A 20,501-nucleotide genomic window follows, 5' to 3' on the forward strand; every position below is an offset into this window, starting at 1 on the left:
GAAATGTATGGCCTAAACTGAACACCCAGCTCTAATAAGCATGGTTTGCCATCCTGTGGAGGTTCTTTAAACTTTCTTTAAAGATTCTTCACACTTGGGTACAAAGTTGGGACCACCCAATAAGAGCTTCTTGAATTGCATTGCACCAAAAAAATTGGCACCTTTATTTTTATATTAAACTTCCCCAAAGAACCTTTTAGTTGATGGTTATGTAACCCCCTAAGGTGCAAGGATATGTGGGTATATGTATGTGGGCTTTTACTGCATACATATTAGCTTCATAGAAACTAACAAAATAATATTATATCAAGATAAAAAAAAAAGCCTGCAGTTTAAAAAGTTAAGCAAACACATCTTGTAAATGAGATGTGCAAGTGTGAAGAATCTTTCTAAAGTCTGAGGAACCACCAGATAATGTAAAGGGTTTTCCTAGAAACACAAATCCAGAACTACACATCAAAGCCAAGAACTATTAAGGAACTTTATTTTAGTGTTGTTGTTCTGAAATTTGGGATTGACTTTAATATTTGTTCATATTCACCAGAAACACTTGGCCTAATTAAAGCTTTTGTTTTTAGCAGAGCTGCTTTGGGATTTTTATCTAAGCACAGTTCCCAGGCCTTCTTTCACATTGCTGACACATACATTTCCTGTGGTTTATCTTTCTAGACCAAAGGTTTTTGTTGTCTGAACCCATTGTTATGAAGCAATTGTTATGGGTGCTCAAAAGAACCCAGTCTAGCCATGAATATGAGGAAGCTAGAATCTATAGAATATTCAGGCTAACAAGTGAAAACAATTTCATGTTAACTTTAGAGGGTAAAAATGTAAGCAAAGTTATTCAGAGCTACTTGTGAAATGTTGCAAAATGCAAGTCAGAATTGTTCACAGTGGCGGTAATAGGAACCAGACGTCTGAAGAGTTTAACGCCTTTAAAGCTCACTCACAGAAAGGTATTACATGAATAAATGATATTTTTGAGTAGTTTTTGCTTTGGCTTGGTTTTTAAGGGGTGCTATAAGGTAAAATAATTCCTAGATAAAACGTATTTTATCAGATTTACCACCGTCTTGCTCTCATCAACATTACATATAACATGTAGGTTCACTGATGGTTTTGAATAACAAATAAAATGACTACATTTGTGTTGTAGACATAGCGACCCCTGGTTTCTATCACCACCACTGTAAAGGAATCTGAGTCTCTACATACAACCATTTCACACCAAACCACTCTGAATGACTTCATGAATTGAAATATGTGGGAAAATAACCAATTGTCACATTGTTAGCGTGAAAAAATGTAACATTCACTCTCCAGTCCACATACAAAGACTAAGCTCACTGTTTTGTCATAACGTTTCTGTGATGTCACATTTACATCTATCCTATCCACCAATGCAGCCAACAGCAGTTTAGGTAGAAAACTGAATTTTGACATTTTCTTATGACACCAATCTCAATATATATTAATGCTAGTGATATAATTATATGCTATAAAGTAAAAGCAAAAGGTTAAAAAAAAGGACTCTGAGAATTTCCCCACATGTAATCAGGGGTGCCATAAGTTAGAGGAAGGCTGATTTCAAGGTTTTTTGTTTGTCTGATTTTTATTTTTACTGAAAGATATATGATAGGAACACTTATTCAGTAAGCAGTAATTAAAGACATATGTTAGATATAGTGTTAACAGCAATGTGTCTTAATATTTAATATTTAAGGAAAATATTTTGTTTGTGTAGGTGAACTTCGCTCTTAAGAGTATGCTATTCTTAGCGGTGTACCACAAGGCTCCATATTAGGCCCAGTTTTATTTTCATTACACCGGTTACAATTAGGGCACATTATTGAAGAGCGTGAGCTGACAGCCTGTCTATCAAAATTTTTGTGATGCCAACAGCAGTTTAGCTCCACCCACTCACATTGAAGTTATAAGGAGTGGTACATTTAACTACACAAACATTATACATAGACCTAATCCATTAGTAACGTAGAGGTAAATGCATAGAACAATGTAGAGTATAGAAGAATAATGCAGGTTATGGACCAAGTTTAATGTATCTTAACAAACTGAAAGGTCTTTTTCCATTTCAGTTTGTCCATTCAGTACAAAATTAAAGGAGCAGGTGGTGTTTTGAAATGGCGTAAAAGAAAAAAGTTAAAACATCCACCCTTTGGCAACAAACCACATTTAACATACTGCACACATTTGGATTATGTCCGCAATTCATCCGATAGGTCGATAAAGCTCTGCCTCAAGACCTAAAACTTAAAAGGCCCAAGAGTAACAGTGATGTGTGTTTCAGAAGCAGCTTTGCATTACATGGTTGTAGCGCTCATCCCTGCTGCTGGGGATAATCACCTCCAGCCTTGGTTGAATGAGCTCTGAGTAAAGCAGTCTGGCTTGTTTCTAATGAGGCGCTCTTTAAATGAATAAAGTGCAGTCGCACACGGCCTTGCTCAGGATTCGCTTCATCCCACCAAATAACTCCTTTTACAAAAGAGAACCGCTGACATTTCACAGTCTCAAATCCGCAACGTTGCTTTCTGTTTACTTAAACCTAGAAACATCCGTTGATCGCATTTCGGAGAAGTCAGCCGGAGGTGCGACATTTTGCTTGGCGCAGCACTTGCGGTCTCCTGGGATATGTAGGCACGAGGCCTAGTGTTAGCCGCAGAGACGTCTGAACACTGTCTCGCTCATAGCCACGTGACCGGCGAAGCATCAAAACTTCAGATTTGTATTCAGAGCATGACCTATTAAAAAATCTCTCCTCCATCATAATGAGCATAAAAAGCCATCACCTAACCTATATTGCATCAGTGCTCCTCTACTTGTAGTATGTGTGGGGGCCTTGAGGAAGAAGTCCAGAATGTTAATGAAGATGGTGCCAGTGTTGGTGCTGCTGTGGAGGGTGGACAAAGCTGCAGGTCAGGTTTCAATACAATAGTGATGTAATAATGATACTACTGCTTTAGCATATCAGCACTGACCTAAAATAAGGTCATTTTACCTGTTAGTTAAAAAACTTTTCACTTTTCAAAACTTCTGTTGAACTATTTATCATGAAATGTAAAGAGCAGCTGTTTTTTTGTCCACATTTTAAATGGTAAAAAATGGAAAATGGTTTTCTTATGACACATCTCAATAAGTGTTAATGCTAGTGATATAATTAAACACTATAAAGTAAAAACAAAAAGGAAAAGATTAGATAAAAGGAATCTGAGAAGTTCCCCACATGTAATCAGGGGTACCGTAAGTGGGGGGAGGGATAAGGATGATTTCAAGGGCCCCAAAGGGACAAGATTCCTTTTTTTTTTTTTGTATGTGATTTGTATTCTTACTGAAAGATTCATAACAGCACTTTTCAATTTCAGTGAGCAATAATTAAAGACTCATTTTAGATATAATGCTAAAAGCAATGCATCTTATCTGAAAAGAAAATATTTTGTTAGTGTAGACAAACACCGCTCTTAGGAGTACGATATTCTTAGTGGTGTACCTCAGGGCTCCATATTAGGCCCGTTTTTAATTTTACCTGTTGCAACTAGGACACATTATTGAACAGGATAGAGTCAGTTTTTGTAGTTGCACATGACACAGTTGTATGTGTCTGTGGAGCATAATGATAGCATGCTTATCCAAAAATGGATGTCTGTCTGTCAAGCATTATTACATGGATGAACAAATTTTTTGAAAAACTAAATAAAGAAAAAAAATCTCATCATTGGAAATTAATCACAGAAAATAAAAGTTATGACTAACCTGGCAAATCTGGCATTACAAACAAAAGATAAACTAAGAAATATAGGTGTAATATTTAATTCAATATTATCTTTTAAACCACATTGAGCAATTATACAAACAGCCTTTTTTCTTTTAAGAAAAATAGCATGAGTAAAGCATTTCCTCACACTTCATGATGCTGAGAAACTGACACATTTTCACACCTTGAGGTCTGCAATGGACTGTTTATAGGATTACCAAAACCACAATAGACTAACTGACCACACCGTTTTCAGCTGCAGCTAGAGTACTAACACGTACAAGAAGGAGAGAAAATGTAACACCTATTTTAGTGTCACTGCACTGGCTGCCTGTTTCTTCTAGAATAGATTTTAAGATTGTTTTGTTGGTTTTTAAAGCTCTTAATGGACTGGCTTCTTCATACATTTTAGAATGCCTGGCAGAGTGCATTCCAATTCATGTTTCAAGATAATCGAGTGCCGGCCTGCTACAAACTCAAATCCAAAAAAGTTGGGACAGACTGCTGTACACATGAAATGCAAAGTAAAACAGAAAGAAGTGATCTACCTTCAGATGTATCTAAATTAAAACGGTATTAAGACATGATATTTCTCTTTTCTCTTGTCATCATTTTTTTTGTAAATCTATCACTGCTGTCGGAACAAAACCTTGTATGTCTATTTTTGTCATTTTTCAGTTTCTAACATAATTTGAAAATGTTCCCCTTTATATTACGTGTGAATTTCATGATAAATGGACCAAAAAAATGGCCCAAAATTATATCAAAAGAAGTCAGGTTTCATTGACTTATATTAAAAGTAAAGTAGCTTTTGTCCTTCTCCTGGCATTTTGGAGTTGGCATTTTGGAGATACAATGTTTTGTTCCGACAGCAGTGATATGCTTACTCTAAAATTGGTGCCTGCAGTACATTCTAGGCATGGAGATATCCCACATGGGTTCGGGAAGACTTTTCCAAACCATTGTCAATAAACAGTTTGTCAGTGCATCCACAAAGTTAAGACTGTGCTATACACAGTTTAAAACATATATAAATATGTCCAGAAACACTGCTGACTTCTCTGGGCTCTATGCACTAAAGTACAGTGGAAATGTGTATTGTGATCTGCAACCTTTCAGATTGTTTATGGAAATAATGAACATTGTGTTCTCTGGGCCAAAGAAAAAAAGCACCATCCAGATTATTACCAGCATTTAGTTCAAAAGCTGGGGTCTGCCGTGTTTAGTGGGTAACTTGAACATCTGCAAAAGCACCATTAATGCTAAAAGATATACACACACTCTTTTTCAGGGACTTTTAATGCTTATTTCAACATAACAACAGCAAGCCACATGTGTTGCATGTGCATGTGTTACAACAGCATGCTTACATAATTAGATAGGCTATGTGCTAGAACTGGCGTGCCATGTGGTGCATTATAAATTGCAAAATATGACAACAAAAAGTCTGAAACAGCTTTCTGACACTATGCACCAAAGCTCTGGAATACTTTGCCATTAGATATTTCTACCAATAGCACTTTTGAAAAGATACTAAAAACATATTTATTTAGATTGGCTATTTATTAGTATGATTTATTGCCTTTCTATTAATATTTTGGTTAAAATTGTTTCTTTTATTTTCTCTTTTTACTTGTTTTTATTTCTTTTACATTCTAATTTCTTAGCTGTGCTGCTTATGCTTGTTATTATTCTTACTGTTTTAACATTTTATTATTTTATGTAGTGAAGCACTTTAAGCTGCATTTTAGGTATGATAATAAAGATAATGAAAAGTTATTATTATTATTATTATTATTATTACTTTGTCACCTCTTCAGTTGGCACCAAGGTCATCCAGTTTTTCCGAAGTAAAGATGGGTTATGAAGATATTGTCACTGCCCCCCCCCACAAAAAAAGATGTAATAACTTTATAGGAAGAAGCAAAATGTGCTTACCTTTTAATGTAAGCTAATGCAAATGTGTTTTATTCCAAGTGATCATGAAATTTTAACACAATGGAAAAATAGCTGCTGAAGCTGTGAAATGGAAACGAGACAGAGCTAAAAACTAAAACACTTTCAATGTGTAACCTCTTACCTCCATTTTTGACATACATATATATATATATATATGTATGTCAAAATGGAGGTAAGAGGTTTTGTACAGACAGCAGCAACATGCCAAGGACCCTTTCTAGCATCCCCTATCTTTCAGCCTGAGTACAAATTACAACCAAAATATCTCCATTATTCCATGACAAAATATTTGTGGAGATTTTTGTGTGTTTGAAAAGTTGGTATGCAGTTATGTTGCTTATATTTGTATCAACAGTTTGCAGCATGCTGAGTAAGAGTTGGAATTATGGAGCTATAACAATGAGTTATGAAAAAATGTTAATATTGAGGCTCTGCAAGTGAAAATTAGGCCCCAAATTCCTACCAGCACCTCTACATGCAACTCATTCTAGTTGTCCTGCATTTCCAGCCTACAGTAATAATTCCTGAGACAAATCAATGATCATTAAAAACATTCTCATTTAAGCTCTAGACAGCCTTTGAAAAGCTCTTACCTTTCTAAAGACTATTTCATCAGTGTTGTAAGAAAACTTTTGAACCTTCATATTAGAAGTAAAGAGAATTCAGTTTCTGTTTACGTAAAAAATTACACTTTGAACACTTTGCCTTTTAAAATTGGTCCATTTACCATAAAATGTTCACTACAGTGGCAGTCAAACCGATCGATGCTGCTGCATCTCCAGCCCAGCAGACGGTGAAGAGTGGAGAGCGTGTTGTACTGCCCTGCCCAGTCAAAGTGGAGGCCAAAAATTTTGCAGTGTCCTGGTCAAAAGAGAGCCAAAATGGGGAAAAGACTGAACTCAAACTTTCTGACCAGAGCAGCAGGGTCCGGCTGGCCGAGGACAAAGTGTCTTTGGTCATTTCCGCAGTGACGGTAGGGGACGCTGGCCACTACAACTGCAGAGTGGGCCTTCCACAGATGGACGAGATGGTGGGCAGCATACAGCTGAATATCCTGGGTGAGAATTAAAGCAAAAGTTTGGCCAAAAATTAAATGTGCACAATCTTTAACCCTAAATCATTTACAATCAAGTAAAATTATTGTAACGTTGGTGTAGAGCAAGAGATTGGGGAGGTCATGATTCCACCACAAGAAGTGCTCATTATTAAACACCAGGGCAGGAAAGCACATACAAAGTACAGAACCCACAAGGGAGGTCACTACCAACCATACCACCAACCCACACTACCTAAACCCACTCCTCTATATGGAACAACATAAATAACTCATGAACACATACCTTTAACTGACAAACAACAGCAAAAACAAGACAAATAGTCCCTTTTCCGAAGGGTGTGCACCTTCCATGATCCTCCTGGCATCTGGCTTCTAGAGGCCAGCGCCAGCTAGTAGCAGGTCACTGCAGTATGTTCAATTCATACAGAACTTGTTCTGATTGGTTTAAATGAAACAAGTATAGTTTTTTGAATGTTTAGACTGATGCTGGGTTACTGCACTAAAATATGAAACATTTTATTCATTTTACTGCATTTGTAACACTATGAAATTAAATATTATATTGCTTTAATGCTAATCCAGGTCAGTGTAGTACCAGTTTTTACATTTTATAAGTGTTTAAGTGTCACCATTGGCAGATATACACATGAAAAAAATGGATATTGTCATTGTTTTCATACGTTTATTCACAGTCAATCTGTGTTTCCGGTTGTTTTGGCAGTCCAAAAGACCAAATTTAATATGATATAATGTTTTCATTTATGATCGATTTGAAAAATGTCTTCAGATCTGTGTTCAGGCAAGTTTAGATGGATCAAAGAACATTTGACAGTTCAGATACATTTCAGAATTCAGCCTAGATGAGTGGCTAAGTTTTGGAAGCTTATAGCTAGAAATTAGCATTGTGCCAACTGCACGCATAAATCATCACACATTTGGCACAATCTGTGTAGAGGTGTTACATAATCTCATATAGACTAGCTTACAGTCCCCTTCACAAATATTGGCACCCCTGGATAAGGAAAAAGGGTTATAAGAAATTCACGTTCTGCTGTATTAGCTGAATGTCACACTGAAGAAAGAGAAAAATGCACCCTTTAATTGAAGTAAATTTATTTTGAGAGTTTTGTTTTCAAAAAACAAGTGCCACCATTATTGGCACCCTTTAGGAACAAAACGTTTCCATTTTACTCAATACTCAAGTTGATCAGAGTGTCTAGAAACTCTCAAGCAGTAGTCCCTGACGTCTTGTTTCACTGGGGTACATATATGAGATGACTCAGAGGTCAAATTCCCCTGGTCATTCTCCAACATGGGAAAGACAAAACAGCACACAATTCGCATAAGGGAGAACTGTGTCGACCTTCAAACGTCAGAGAATGGCTGTAAAAAGCTACTCGCCTGAAAGTGCCCACATTTACAGTTAGGACAATAATTAAAACGTTCCAGTCAACTGGAACTGTGACAAACTTGCCCAGACGAGGACCCAAGGTTATTTAGCCCACATGCACAGAGTGAGGAGGACAGTAAACGAGGCCAACAAATTCTCAAGGATCATTATTTGTGAGTAACAGAAAAAATAGCATCTTAAGGTCACCAAGTCTGCAAAACTAGCATCAGATGCCACCTACATGCTAACAGATTATTTGGAAGGCATGCCAGGAAAAAAGCCTCTCATGTCATTTAACTACAAACATAAGCACCTGGAGTTAATAAACGCTCCTGGGACTTTGACTGGAACGGTGTTCTGTGGTCAGATGAAACAAAAATTGAGCTTTTAGGCAACAAATACTCAAGGTGGGTTTGCGTAAAATGAAAGATGACTACACTGAAAAGAACCTGATGCCCACTGTTGGCAAGTGTGGTGGAGAGTCTGCGATGTTGTAAGGCTGTTTTTCCCTCCAAAGGCTCTGGAAAACTCATTATGATGCATGGCATTATGGACGTTTTAAAACGAAACCTGTCTGCCTCTGCCAAGAAACTAAAAATGGGTCATCATTGGATCGTCCAGCAGGACAATAATCCAAAATGTATGTCCAGATCAGGGGTCAGCAACTCAAATGTTAAGAAGAGCCATTTTGTCCTTTCAAACCACAACATTTTATGTCCATTTTATTGAAGTAAAGTTTTACCATTTTAGCTGCAAATATGCCTTAGTATGTGCTAATGTTCTAGTGTAGACTACAAAATATAATGTAAACAAAAACGCAGACTTACTTTGCTCTGCTTTAAGCTTAAGCTGAGCTACAGCTGCTTTTCTCACATCTCTGGCAGGAAACTTTACCACAAAAGTAGAACAGTTTCTTGTAAAATGTCTCTCAACGTTGGACTTTTTACGAGGCCGAAGTCAGCTTCTCGTTCGCCAGCTTCTTGTTCACATTTTTCCGTTTCACCTTAAATGGTGCCTGAGGCGCCAGAATGTAACTGCTGCACCATTTAAGGTAGAACGGGACAATTAGAACAAGAAGCTAGTGAATGAGAAGCGACTTCAGCCTCATGACTTTTTAGAGTATGACAGTTTCTTGTGGCAGATTAAATGTCTCAGGGCAGTAAAAGAGCCGCATGTTGCCGACCCCTGGTCCAGAACAACACAAAAATGGTCGACTGTACACAAAATCAAGCTTTGGCCATGGTCATCTCACTCCCCTGATCTAAACCCCTTACAAAACCTGTGAGGTGAGCTAAAAAAAGAGAGTGCACAAGAGAGGAACTAGGACCCTGGAGGATCTGGAGAGATTCTGTAAAGAGGAATGGTCCCAAACTCCCTGCTCTGTGTTCTCCAACCCTATAAGATGTTAAGGAGAAGACTAAGTGCTGTTTTATTGGCAACAGGAGGTTGTGCAAAATACTAAATGCATGGGTACCAATAATTGAGGGACATTTGTTAAAAGTATTTTTTCCTGATGAGGGATTTATTTTTCTGAGAATAACTTTACTTCAAGTAAAGGTTAGAATATTTTTTTTTCTCATTTTTCTTCAGTGTGAGATTAAGCTAATTCACCAAAAGGTGAATTTCTTTTAACACTTTTTACTCATCTTTACCAGGAGTGCCAATAATTGTAAAAGGGAACTCTATGTGGTTTCTGACACTGTATGGTGTGCTGTTGCTAAAAATTGGTACAAAGTACACCATATAGCTAAGAACAGTAGCAAAAGCCACAATGCAGCCAATATATTATGTTATGTAATATTCCACTGGTTTTGTGATAGCATCCATCAGTGTTCTCTCACTACAATACCCAGCATGCTGCTTCTTTTCTGTGTCAGTGCAAATGGCAGAGAAAACAGCAGCAGTGAGCCGCACCATGTTTGTTTATTTGCATCTCCTAGCAATGAGAGAATAGTGAGTTCTGTTCAGTTCAGCAACAGCTTAAAAGACGAGTAGTGTGTGATCCCAAAGCATTTAGTGTGTGATCCCCAATATTTCAGTCACCCAAAAAAATCTGCAAAAAAACAGTTGGATTGTGCGAGATGCCCGGTCTTTTAATCATCTGTTAAGACTTTAAAAGTCACGTAATATATCCAAGGCTTTACTTTGCACACCAAGCATGTCTTGGCTGATCAGCTACATTCAGGTTAAGGGGGGGATTATGCAAATTTGATTTTAGGCCGAGTCATTACTGCTAGATAGAAACATAGCCCAGCCTTCGTACCATCCAGCAGAATTTAGCTCCAGCGCTAATCTAATCAATCTAATATCTGATCAAACTAATTTGAAAATTTTCATGAGAATCTAAATACTGGAGCCAAGAGTGTTAGATTACATTTTAAATTTCTATCTTGGCTAGGCAGTACGTCTAAAGGAGGATGAATAGAGTTCTCCACCAGGCACTTCATATGACCTTAATTTGTGTCATGTATATTCATAAAACACGTACGCTCACAAAGCAGTGAAGACTGCCTTCGGGCAATGTCAGCCGAAGAAACTATTTTTGTCTCCGGTGGTTAACCACACTAGAGGCATCATCAAAACATAACCAAAATTTAACCTGAGCACGCTTTCAGTTCAGCATTTTTTGATCATAGAACTGCAGGGTAGTCCCAGAAATAAACCAGCCTCGGCCGAGAGTGGAAGTGAAAGAAGTAAATAAAAACGTTTCGTATGTTCACCAACAGAGAAATATGTCTCCAAATCAGATGTCGTAAGTATAATAGAAAAGGCTGGGGGCTGATTGCAGACTTTTTCTGTGATCTTCATTAAAAATGTGAAAGTCTTAAAACAGCACCTACAAGTAGCTTTACGTTTTGGTATTGGTTTCGTATTATTGCCCATTAGTATTCTCTCACTACAATACCCAGCATGCATTACACAAACATGTGACATAATCGTTGGGAATCCCTGTGGCATCAACCAATCCTGACTCTTAGCCACTGATCTGGAGGCTAATAAATACAAATGTAAGGGAGTGTATCTATGTTTCCAGCGTTCTATGTTCCCAGGGTTCTACCAGGTTCTATGTTCTCAAGGCCCTGTGTTTCAGCATTCCATGTTTCCAGAGTTCTATGTCCCCAGGGTTCTCTGTTCTCAAGGCCATATGTTTCCACATTCCATGTTCCCAGGGCCTTTATATAATGCGTCATGCTTTAGTATAGTACACACAATATGGTACCTATGTTCCCAGGGTTCTCAGGGATCTATGATCCTAGGGTTCTATGTCCCCAGGGCCTTATGTCCAGCTCTTTATGTGATGCATTGTACCTCAGTATGGCTTATACAATATGATACCCATGTTCCCAGGGTTCTCAGGGTTCTATGTTCCCAGGGCCATGTGTTCAGCTGTTTAAATGACACATCAAACCTCAGTATGGTACATACAATATGGTACCTATGTTCCCAGGGTTCTGTGTTCTCAGGGCCCTATTATATTGTACCTCAGTATGGTACATACAACATAGTACCCATGTCCCCAGGCTTCTATGTTCCTTGAGTTCTATGTTCCCAGGGCCCTATGTTCAGCTGTTTATATGGTATATTGTACCTCAATATGGTACACTGAGGGAATCTATGAAAGGTTTCCCAGGGTTGTGGTTAATGGCATGGGATAACATACTTGTCCCCAGCTAGCCTAGGCTCGGTGAGCTAATTAGCTAGTTAATCAAACCATTTTTGTGAATGTTTGGATTAAAGGGGAATTCCGCCATTTTTTGTGGATGTAATCATTATTTAGAGTGGTTGGATGTAAAATGCCCCATTCTAAACTTCATCCTTGTAGAGAAGCTTACAGGCTCAGATTTCTTTACAGTGGTGGTGATAGGATAGAATCTACACATACTCAAGAGCACAAAGGTGCAAACAGTTCTGTGGTTAAGAACATGTCATGAATCTAACAGATATTATATCTCAGGACCTTTCTCAAGAACAAATTTCAGAAGAAACTTAGGAAGATATTGGTGAATGAGGCCCATTGTTTCAGGCATCAGGCAGTGTATTCATAACCATTTCATGTAATAACCTTCTGCGAGGGAGCCTTTAGAGGTGAATGTCTGGTTCCTCTCACAGCCACTGTGAACAATTCTGAATTGGTAAGTTTCTCTGGAACAGAGCATTTCACACCAAACTGCCCTGAATGACTTAGTTTACACCTTAACAATTGAAATACCCAGAAATTTTGAAAATTCCCTATTCCCTGGAATTCCCTATTAAGTGTGATGCACTGCTCTTCTCGTTTGTTGTTGCTAATTGTGTAGGTTGCTAACCAGCAGAACAAAGTAACAAACTTTAGATAGTACCACCGAAGAGGAAATGGTGAGAGCAAGTTGATAAGGGCAACACTAAAACAGTACTGAAATGGAGGGTAGGTGTTCTAACACAGGATGTGCTGAAAGACTTTGTTTTTCATTGTGTTTGATAATGTTTTGCAATGTTGTTAAAGCTGTGAAGAACAGATAAAATTATGTGGAAACATTTATATGCTGCATGTCACTGAATGAATTCTCATTACTTCTCATCAGCATGTGTTTGTATGTTTAAGGAAATCTGTTGTGAAGCAGCACAAACATACAACCCCATTTCCAAAAAATTTGGAGCGCTGTGCAAAATGTAAATAAAAATAGAATGCAATCATATGCAAATCAAGTAAACCATATTTTAAAAGAAAAATACTACAAAGACAACATATCAAATGTTGAAACTGAGACATTTTATTTATTTTATTTTTTTTAAATATGGCAATTTTGAATTTGAAGCCAACAACACGTTCCAAAAAAGTTGGGATGGGGTCATGTTTACCGCTGTGTTTCATCACCTCTTCTTTTAACAACACTCTGTAATTGTTTGAGAACCGAGGAGACCAACTGCTATAGTTCAGAAAGTGAAATCTTTTTTCCATTCTTGTTTGATAAAGGATTTGAGCTGCTAAACAGTTCGGGGTCTCCTTTGTCGTATTTTTCATTTCATAACACGCAAAATGTTTTCAGTGGTGAAAGGTTTGGACTGCAGGCAGGTCAGTTTAACACCTGGACTCTATTAATATGCAGCCATGCTGTTGCAATACATGTAGAATGTAGTTTGGCATTGTCTTGCTGAAATAAACAAGGCCTTCCCTGAAAAAGACGTCGTCAGATGGCAGCATATGTTGCCAAAACATGTATCTATTGTTCAGCATTAATGGTGCCTTCACAGATGTGCACGTCACCCATGCCATGGGCATTAATGCACCGCTATACCATCATGAATACAGGCTTTTGAACTGTGCACTGATAACAAGCTGAGTGGTCTTTAGCCCAGAGGACACAGTGTCCATGATTTCCAAAAAGAATTTCAAATTTTGATTTGTCGGGCCACAGGGCACTTTCCCACTTCCCCTCAGTCCATTTTAAATGAGCTCGGGCCCAGAGAAGGCGGCGGCGCTTCTGGATCCTTTTTATATATGATTTTTCTTCTGAGTTTTAACTTGCATTTGTGGATGCAGTGATGAACTGTGTTCACAGACAGTGTTTTCCAGAAGATTTCCTGAGCAAATGCAGTGATTTCCACTGCAGAAGCATGTCTGTTTTTAATGCAATGCCGTCTGAGGGCCCAAAGACCATGTCCAGCAAATACTGATTTTTGGCCTTGTCCATTGCGTACAGAGATTTCTCCAAATTCCCTCAATCTTTTAATGGTATTATGTACCGTAGATGATGAAAAGCAAAGGTTCTGTGCTATTTTATGTTGATAAATGTTATGCTTGAATTGTTGCCTGTGCAGTCTTTCACAAAGTGGTGAACCACTCCCCATCTTTATTTCTGAAAGACTCAGCCTCTCTGAGATGCTCTTTTTATACTCAATCACGTTCCTGACCTGTTGCCAATGAACCACCAGGTGGTTTTTTTAGCATTACACAACTTTACCAACCTTTTATAGCCCGTTTCAACTTTCTGGAACGTGTTGTTGGCATCAAATTTAAAATGGGCATATATTTTTCAAAAAACAATACAATTTCTCAGTTTCAACATTAGATATGTTGTCTTTGTACTATTTTCAATGAAATATAGCGTTTAAATGATTTGCATATCATTGCATTTAGTTTTTATTTCCATTTTGTACAGCGTCCCAACTTTTTTGGAAATGGGGTTGTAAACAAAATTTCTGATTTTATTTACTGAACATATAACATCATAATGTGTATGTTTAGAAATACAGCAAAGGTAAAGAAATTACTCTAATTTTCATGTTGAGGCAAAATAATTGAGGCAACATGGGCACATAGAGCTATTTCCAATAACAATGTCAATGAGGGAAAAAAAACTTGATGATCAAGAACCCTGGGAATATAGAGCTGTGTCAAAAATCACAAAGAGGGACCATAGGGCCCTGGAATCAGAGGGCTGTTTCCTAGAAATTCCAAAGAAAAAGTAAAGGGCCTTGGGAACATAGGACTAAGCCCCATCTGTAGTGCTAGCTAACATTAGTGCTATTAGTTGTTATACCTTTTTTCTTTGTTAAATGAATAATTCAGCTAAAGAAATTTCAAATAGCCCACCCCCTGTACCACCACTGCTGCACTTGTGGTCAAAATTGACTTCCTCTTTCAAGATACAAGATCAAAAGCAGGGTTTCCCTGCCAGAAAAAAAACAGCCTAGACCAGCAAAACTAGCATATCGTTGCTGTTACTAACATTTCCAAAATGGCACCTTTTCAAGAGAAGGAACAAACATTCTTTACCTTGCATGTACTTAATGTAAAGAAATTTGATTCCAAGTAATTGGGGCATTTCTATTGGTCCATTCATCACGGAATTTTCACACAGCTGTTGTGTTCAAATGATGTAGAAAAATAAAAATAAAGAAATAGAAATAAGATACTTTTTTTGGACAGCAACAATATGCTGTGTTTTGGATGCTGGTAACAGTAGAAGTTAGTAAGCTGGTCACAAGCAAAACCAGCATATATTGTCATTTGGATGCTGGTATGTTGGTCAACCAGAAAGACGATGCTGGGTGACCAGCTAATGTGTATTAAGCTACATGCAGTTTGCAGGTCAGTAGACCATATTATTTGCTAGAAGTACTTAGCATTTACAACCTATGATGAATATATTAATAGTTTGAAACTTTACCTCCTCGTACAGCTGAATGAATGTATGAGCATTTGTACATGTGTGTATGTCTTGATTTTTCTAGCGTCCCCCAGTGCTCCACAGCTCTTTCTGCAAGTTCCCCCAAACCCCGCACTAGAAAACTGGCACTTACTCTGTGTGACCAAAGGTTTCTACCCTGCTCACTTGACTCTCCGCTGGACCTGGAGAAGCAAAGCAGCCAAGGCAACTCCAGTAAGTGCTAGTTGTACACTGAAACCGGCTAATCAAGAGAACAGCAAACTCCAGGCCTATGCAGATATTACCCAAACTGTTAGCTCTCACGCTAACAGCACAGTATACTTGCAACCACATTTCTGCGTCAGTGGTCCAGACGGTCTTGGCCCTGAGACACAGTTGACCAGCGTGCTGTCTCTGCCTTCTCGGACGTCGGTTAGTGCAGATGTCAAGTTTACCTGCACTGTGGAGGACCATCCTGCGTTAGATGCTATTCTTTCTGCCTCGTTTGACTGGGGTAAGTAGACTGGATTGAAGCCTAGAATTGGACTTATAGCTCAGCAACGATTAAATGTACTCATTTAGAACCTTAGTGTTAAGCCAAGACATGTTTGGTCTCTGAAGTTTGGCTTAAAAAAGCAGGCTCCAAGAAGGCTGATGATACTGTTTTTAGCTATGCAACATACTTTTGTTCATTTTTGTAGATAATACTGTGGCATACCGTGTCAGAAACCACATAAGCCTATTTGAGATTACTCAACAAAAAAGTGATGATTTAGACATGCTAATTGGTGGCTGTCAGTTATTCGAGGGGTCCCTTTTAGACTAGCCACTCCAGCACTGGCTCAGAGACACACTCCAAACCCACAAATGTGAGTTAAATGACGATAAGCTTTGTATTATCTTAGTTTAATACTGTTTCAATGTATTATGGTCTATTTCTTCACAACAAGCATAAAAAATCGCTAGTAGTTTGCTGATGTCTCAGTAGCTAGCTAAATTCCCTGTTCCACCTTAAATGGTGCAGCAGTAACATTCTGGTGCCATTTAAGGGGGCAGTTGTGGGCTGGAGGGGGCCATCGTGGGCTGGAGGTTAGGGAACCAGCCTTGTGACCGGAAGGTCACTGGTTCGAGCACCTTGGCCAACAGTATGTGACTGAAGTGCCCTTGAGCAAGGCACCTAACCCCCAACTGCTCCCGGTGCGCCGTGGATAGGGCTGCCCACCACTCCAGGCAAGTGTGCTCACTGCCCCCTAGTGTGTGTTCACTAGTGTGCATCTATGTGGGTGTTTCACTGCACGGATGGGATAAATGCGGGGGTCTGATTCCTCTGTGTGCAAACACAGTTGGCTAATGGTTCTGAATTCAAGGTGGAACGGGAAAATTACAACAAGAAGTTGGCGAATAGCTGACTTCAGCTTCATATCACCGAAGAATTAGGAGTGGGCGATAATAAGAAATTGTCCCTCTTTGAAGGCATATGATTCCCTAAATGTAACTAAAGACCAGCAGTGAGGAGCTGAACTCACTGAAGACTGGCAGGGTCGCCTACAGAGCACCACTAGTAGCCTGTTAATGAAGTAATGTTATTTTTATTTGAGGGTCCTGTTTTATAGGAAAATTTTAACCACTACCCCTTGTGACTCAGTTCTAAGTGGCAAGGTGACACTCGAAAACAAGGGGTAGGGGTAAAAAATAAGAAATGAGATTGGGCCTTTCTCTAGCAATGCTGGGTCAATGGGGCCTGGGCTTTACAAATTAGACATTCACTCAACCAGTGTCATGCTGAATATTCCCAGAAGCTGCACCCAATGAAGTGATGGGATGTCTCAACATTGTGAAAATGGTGATCCTCTCTGGAATTTGTGTGTTATTCATCACTTTGAGTGAGTAGATCTCTTTGGTACAATGTCTTGTTGGGATAAAGTTTAATAAAAAGAAAAACGATAGTTTAAATTTGGTGTTAATTTGAAAAATCCCACCAATTTTTTTACACTAAATATTTATGGTGTACAATAAAATTGCTATAGACCTTCAGAGTGATTTGGTCTGAAATGCTCTGTTCTAGAGAAACTTGCAGAGTCAAAATTGTTCACAGTGGTGGTGATAGGAACCGGACGTCCACCTCTAAAAGCTCCCTCACAGAAAGTTATTACATGAAATATGTATGAATACACTGCCTGAGACACTGTTTCACGATAGTATTAGGCCAAATATCTGAAATCCATTCATGATGGAGAGGTACATCAACAATACATATAAACACTCAGAAGATGTAGAGTATAGGAAATGAAATATAGTTGCTTTGTAGATATTTTGACCTCTGGTTTCCATCACCACCACGTTTCCATCACCATCAAGTATTTTATATCAAACTGTTCTGAAAGGCCTTGTTTCTGTCTCATTGATTGAATCATGTGGAAATTTCATGGAGAAAGTTTATCTTTCAATAGTGAAATATCTGTTTCTTCACTAACCATGAACCATATCTGAGACCATATCGTTTTTCTGCAGAAATCGTTTCCTTGTGCGAACGCAGGCCTAAATATCGTAAAATGCAGGTGAGGTTTGAAAATGCATCTTCTACTCCACCTGATAACTCCAACACATACACCCTACTAGCACATACAGATGTATACACACTCATTCTCAGCCAAACATGAGGTGAATATAGTGGAAGAGCTTATATATGCATATTCATACCATTAATGAAAGCTTGGTCACCTGATTTTGATCATTGTGTGTCTTTAGGGTTCACAGTCACATTAATGGATAGAGTGCAGAGCGACGGAACGACACATACATCCGACACAGTCTTGGAATGACTGATATTCCAGTGTATTATGCAGAACAGACATTTAAACAAGTCTACAAATCTCCCAGACAGTGACCCGTCTCCAGTCCAGGTCACAATATTCTCTTGATGGGTTTCCATGTAAACAAAAGGGAACATTTTTACTACATGAAAGTGTTTCTGTCTTCCTTAACAAAGTCCAGACTTCAGAAAAAACTCTATGTCTTGTTCACCTTGTTCACCACAAGTCATCCATTTAAATACCTGGAGGTGCCAAGCGGCCACAATCCCAATAAATTATAGCAACAACTTCCCTGGGTAGGGTATTTGATGTGCCCTTCATATGTTTAGCTCTCTCCACGTGTGCTTACTGGAGTATATTTGCAGATACAGACGATCGTGCATGCGCTCACAGCTCAAGATTAGCAGTCGGAGACAATAACCTTATACAAATATTTGTCGGGTTTATAAATCATAGCTCATACACAAGCATACCACAGGGAGATCCGCGGTTAGAGGGAGATGATTATGAGCATGGAGGAAATATACCATAAAGATTTTATGACACCGTGCTGGCGAGAAAAGGCAGGGCAGACAATACAATCAGCAATGTACTGTCCCCGTGCTGCAATAAACACATTAAATAACGACAGCTAATTTCAGTTTAGGCCTAAAGAATTGATATTTGTGACTGTTTGGAGAAGATAATCAGTCTTCGCTGGTTTAAGGCTGGAATCATTTTTGGTAGCAGTTAACTTCAAGGCTACCTACATAGGGCCTTCCAAAACATGCAGTAGTCTTGATACTAATCTTGTATCTCCATTCTTGTCATTTTTGAAAACTCCACTTGCTTTTTACGTTGTGTCAATATGTTATGATGAATTGACCAATAGAAATGAACCAAAATTACGTCTTTTATTAACTTCTATTACAGGTAAACAGTGTCTCCTGTCCATTTACCACTTTGGAGATGTTTTGTTTTGACCGTGACAACATTTGTAGGCCACTGTTCATATGGCTACGTAACACCTACATAAGCACGTCGTGGCAACTAACATAAACCTACATGGACATTTTTAAAGGCTTCAAATAGGTCATAATGGCTGCTCATGTTGACATGAAAGTCACTTGACATCGATTTCAGTCAGTCATTTCACACCTCAGAATTGGCTGCTTGACCTTAAAGTTGGCAAATGCAGCGTTTATGACAAATGACACTTATTTGAATAAGTGTTTATAAATGATTATGTAGCTCTTTACTGGTTGTCCTGAAGGGCCTTTGTAGGTCTTGTAGCCGTACGAAACTAGGGGTCACATAGACTTTGTTCACACAGCAGGTAAAAGTGGCCCAAATCTGACCTTTTTCCTCATATGTGACACAGATGTGTCATCTGTGTGTCAGTGTGAACAAAAACACGCTGAATCTGACATTTTCAATTACGATTTGAGACGCTTTCATATGTGGTAGTGAAATCCGATACGTAAAGTATCTGATGGCACAAACAAAAGAAATGACTGTGCCCTTTTTACGGCTCAAACACATGCTGGGTGATGAGCCCAGCTATCAGTCAGTGAAGCTTCATGATGGCTCCTGTGATGCTGGCGAAGATGAAACTGAACCCTCCGGGAGCCGACCGGCCTTCCTTGGCAGTTGTGATTGTTTACCTCTGGATGAGTGCGCAACATGAAGCAACATAAAGCATTGTTCTTTTGCGCATGTTGGTCAGTTTAGGAGCTAATGTGTTCAGACTAATGTCACAGATAGGTCACGATAAAAGATATTGTGAACAAACAAAAACAAAAAAAATCAGATTTGGTGGGAAAATCAGATTTGGGCCCCTTTTACCTGCTGTACAAACGCAGCCATAGACTAGTCGTCTAATAAATACACTAGTCAGCTCTCTAGGCAGTAGTTGACTAGTCAAAGACAGTACCATAGCTGACACACAGCTATGGTAAAAAGTGAAAAAAAAAACAATATAAGACAATGTAAATAGAACATTAAAAGAGCAAAGTGCTTCCTTTGTGACAAATGCTACATGATCCATCTCTTATAGGAAAGTGCCCTTGACCAACATGCAAAACAATCAATCACAGCATATTTAGTGCGACTTCCCTGTAACAAAAAGGTACTTCCTACCTATGGCTTGAAACAAAATTCTGGAATAACTTCTTGAAGATGTCATAAATGATCCCTAGTTCAGCAACTGAGTCTGTATCGCACTCTGAAAGGCTTACTGGTGAGTTGAGATGCAACGGCTTGTATACATTTAGCTTGTAGGATAACTGAAGCCAGATGAAATTCTCTGTGAGAGGTGAGATTCTGAGAGCTGTGGCGATTTTAGTCAGTGTACTTCTATGAATAGAGTGCCTGAGACTGAGCCTTAATGAAATACAGCAGAAAAACT

The 20,501-nt window shown here is 38.7% G+C and overlaps 1 protein-coding gene across 2 annotated transcripts; it reads left to right on the top strand.

Annotated features, from left to right (window-relative positions):
* The first annotated feature begins 2,832 nt into the window (after positions 1-2,832).
* Positions 2,833-19,143, top strand: LOC118799204. Of its 2 annotated transcripts, none has more exons than XM_036558938.1 (6): positions 2,833-2,930; positions 6,472-6,783; positions 15,388-15,816; positions 17,099-17,185; positions 17,814-17,860; positions 18,051-19,143. In XM_036558938.1, the coding sequence occupies exons 1-6, from the start codon at positions 2,873-2,875 to the stop codon at positions 18,066-18,068; spliced, it is 951 nt and encodes a 316-aa protein (XP_036414831.1). In that variant the 5' UTR covers positions 2,833-2,872; the 3' UTR covers positions 18,069-19,143. The 2 variants fall into 2 exon arrangements, with proteins under 2 accessions (XP_036414831.1, XP_036414832.1); XM_036558939.1 differs by having other exon boundaries at positions 17,102-17,185.
* Positions 19,144-20,501: the final 1,358 nt, after the last annotated feature.

The sequence above is a fragment of the Colossoma macropomum genome, unplaced genomic scaffold (assembly GCF_904425465.1).
Source record: "Colossoma macropomum unplaced genomic scaffold, Colossoma_macropomum, whole genome shotgun sequence".
In the NCBI taxonomy this organism is placed as follows: domain Eukaryota; kingdom Metazoa; phylum Chordata; class Actinopteri; order Characiformes; family Serrasalmidae; genus Colossoma; species Colossoma macropomum.

Bases quoted from the DNA above. Each gene is read 5' to 3' on its own strand.
- LOC118799204 (XM_036558938.1), top strand. From the start codon at position 2,873: ATGTTAATGAAGATGGTGCCAGTGTTGGTGCTGCTGTGGAGGGTGGAC. The intron at 15,817-17,098 runs GTAAGTAGACTG...GAATATTCCCAG, and splicing joins TTCTGCCTCGTTTGACTGGG to AAGCTGCACCCAATGAAGTG. The intron at 17,186-17,813 runs GTGAGTAGATCT...GTTTTTCTGCAG, and splicing joins TGTGTTATTCATCACTTTGA to AAATCGTTTCCTTGTGCGAA.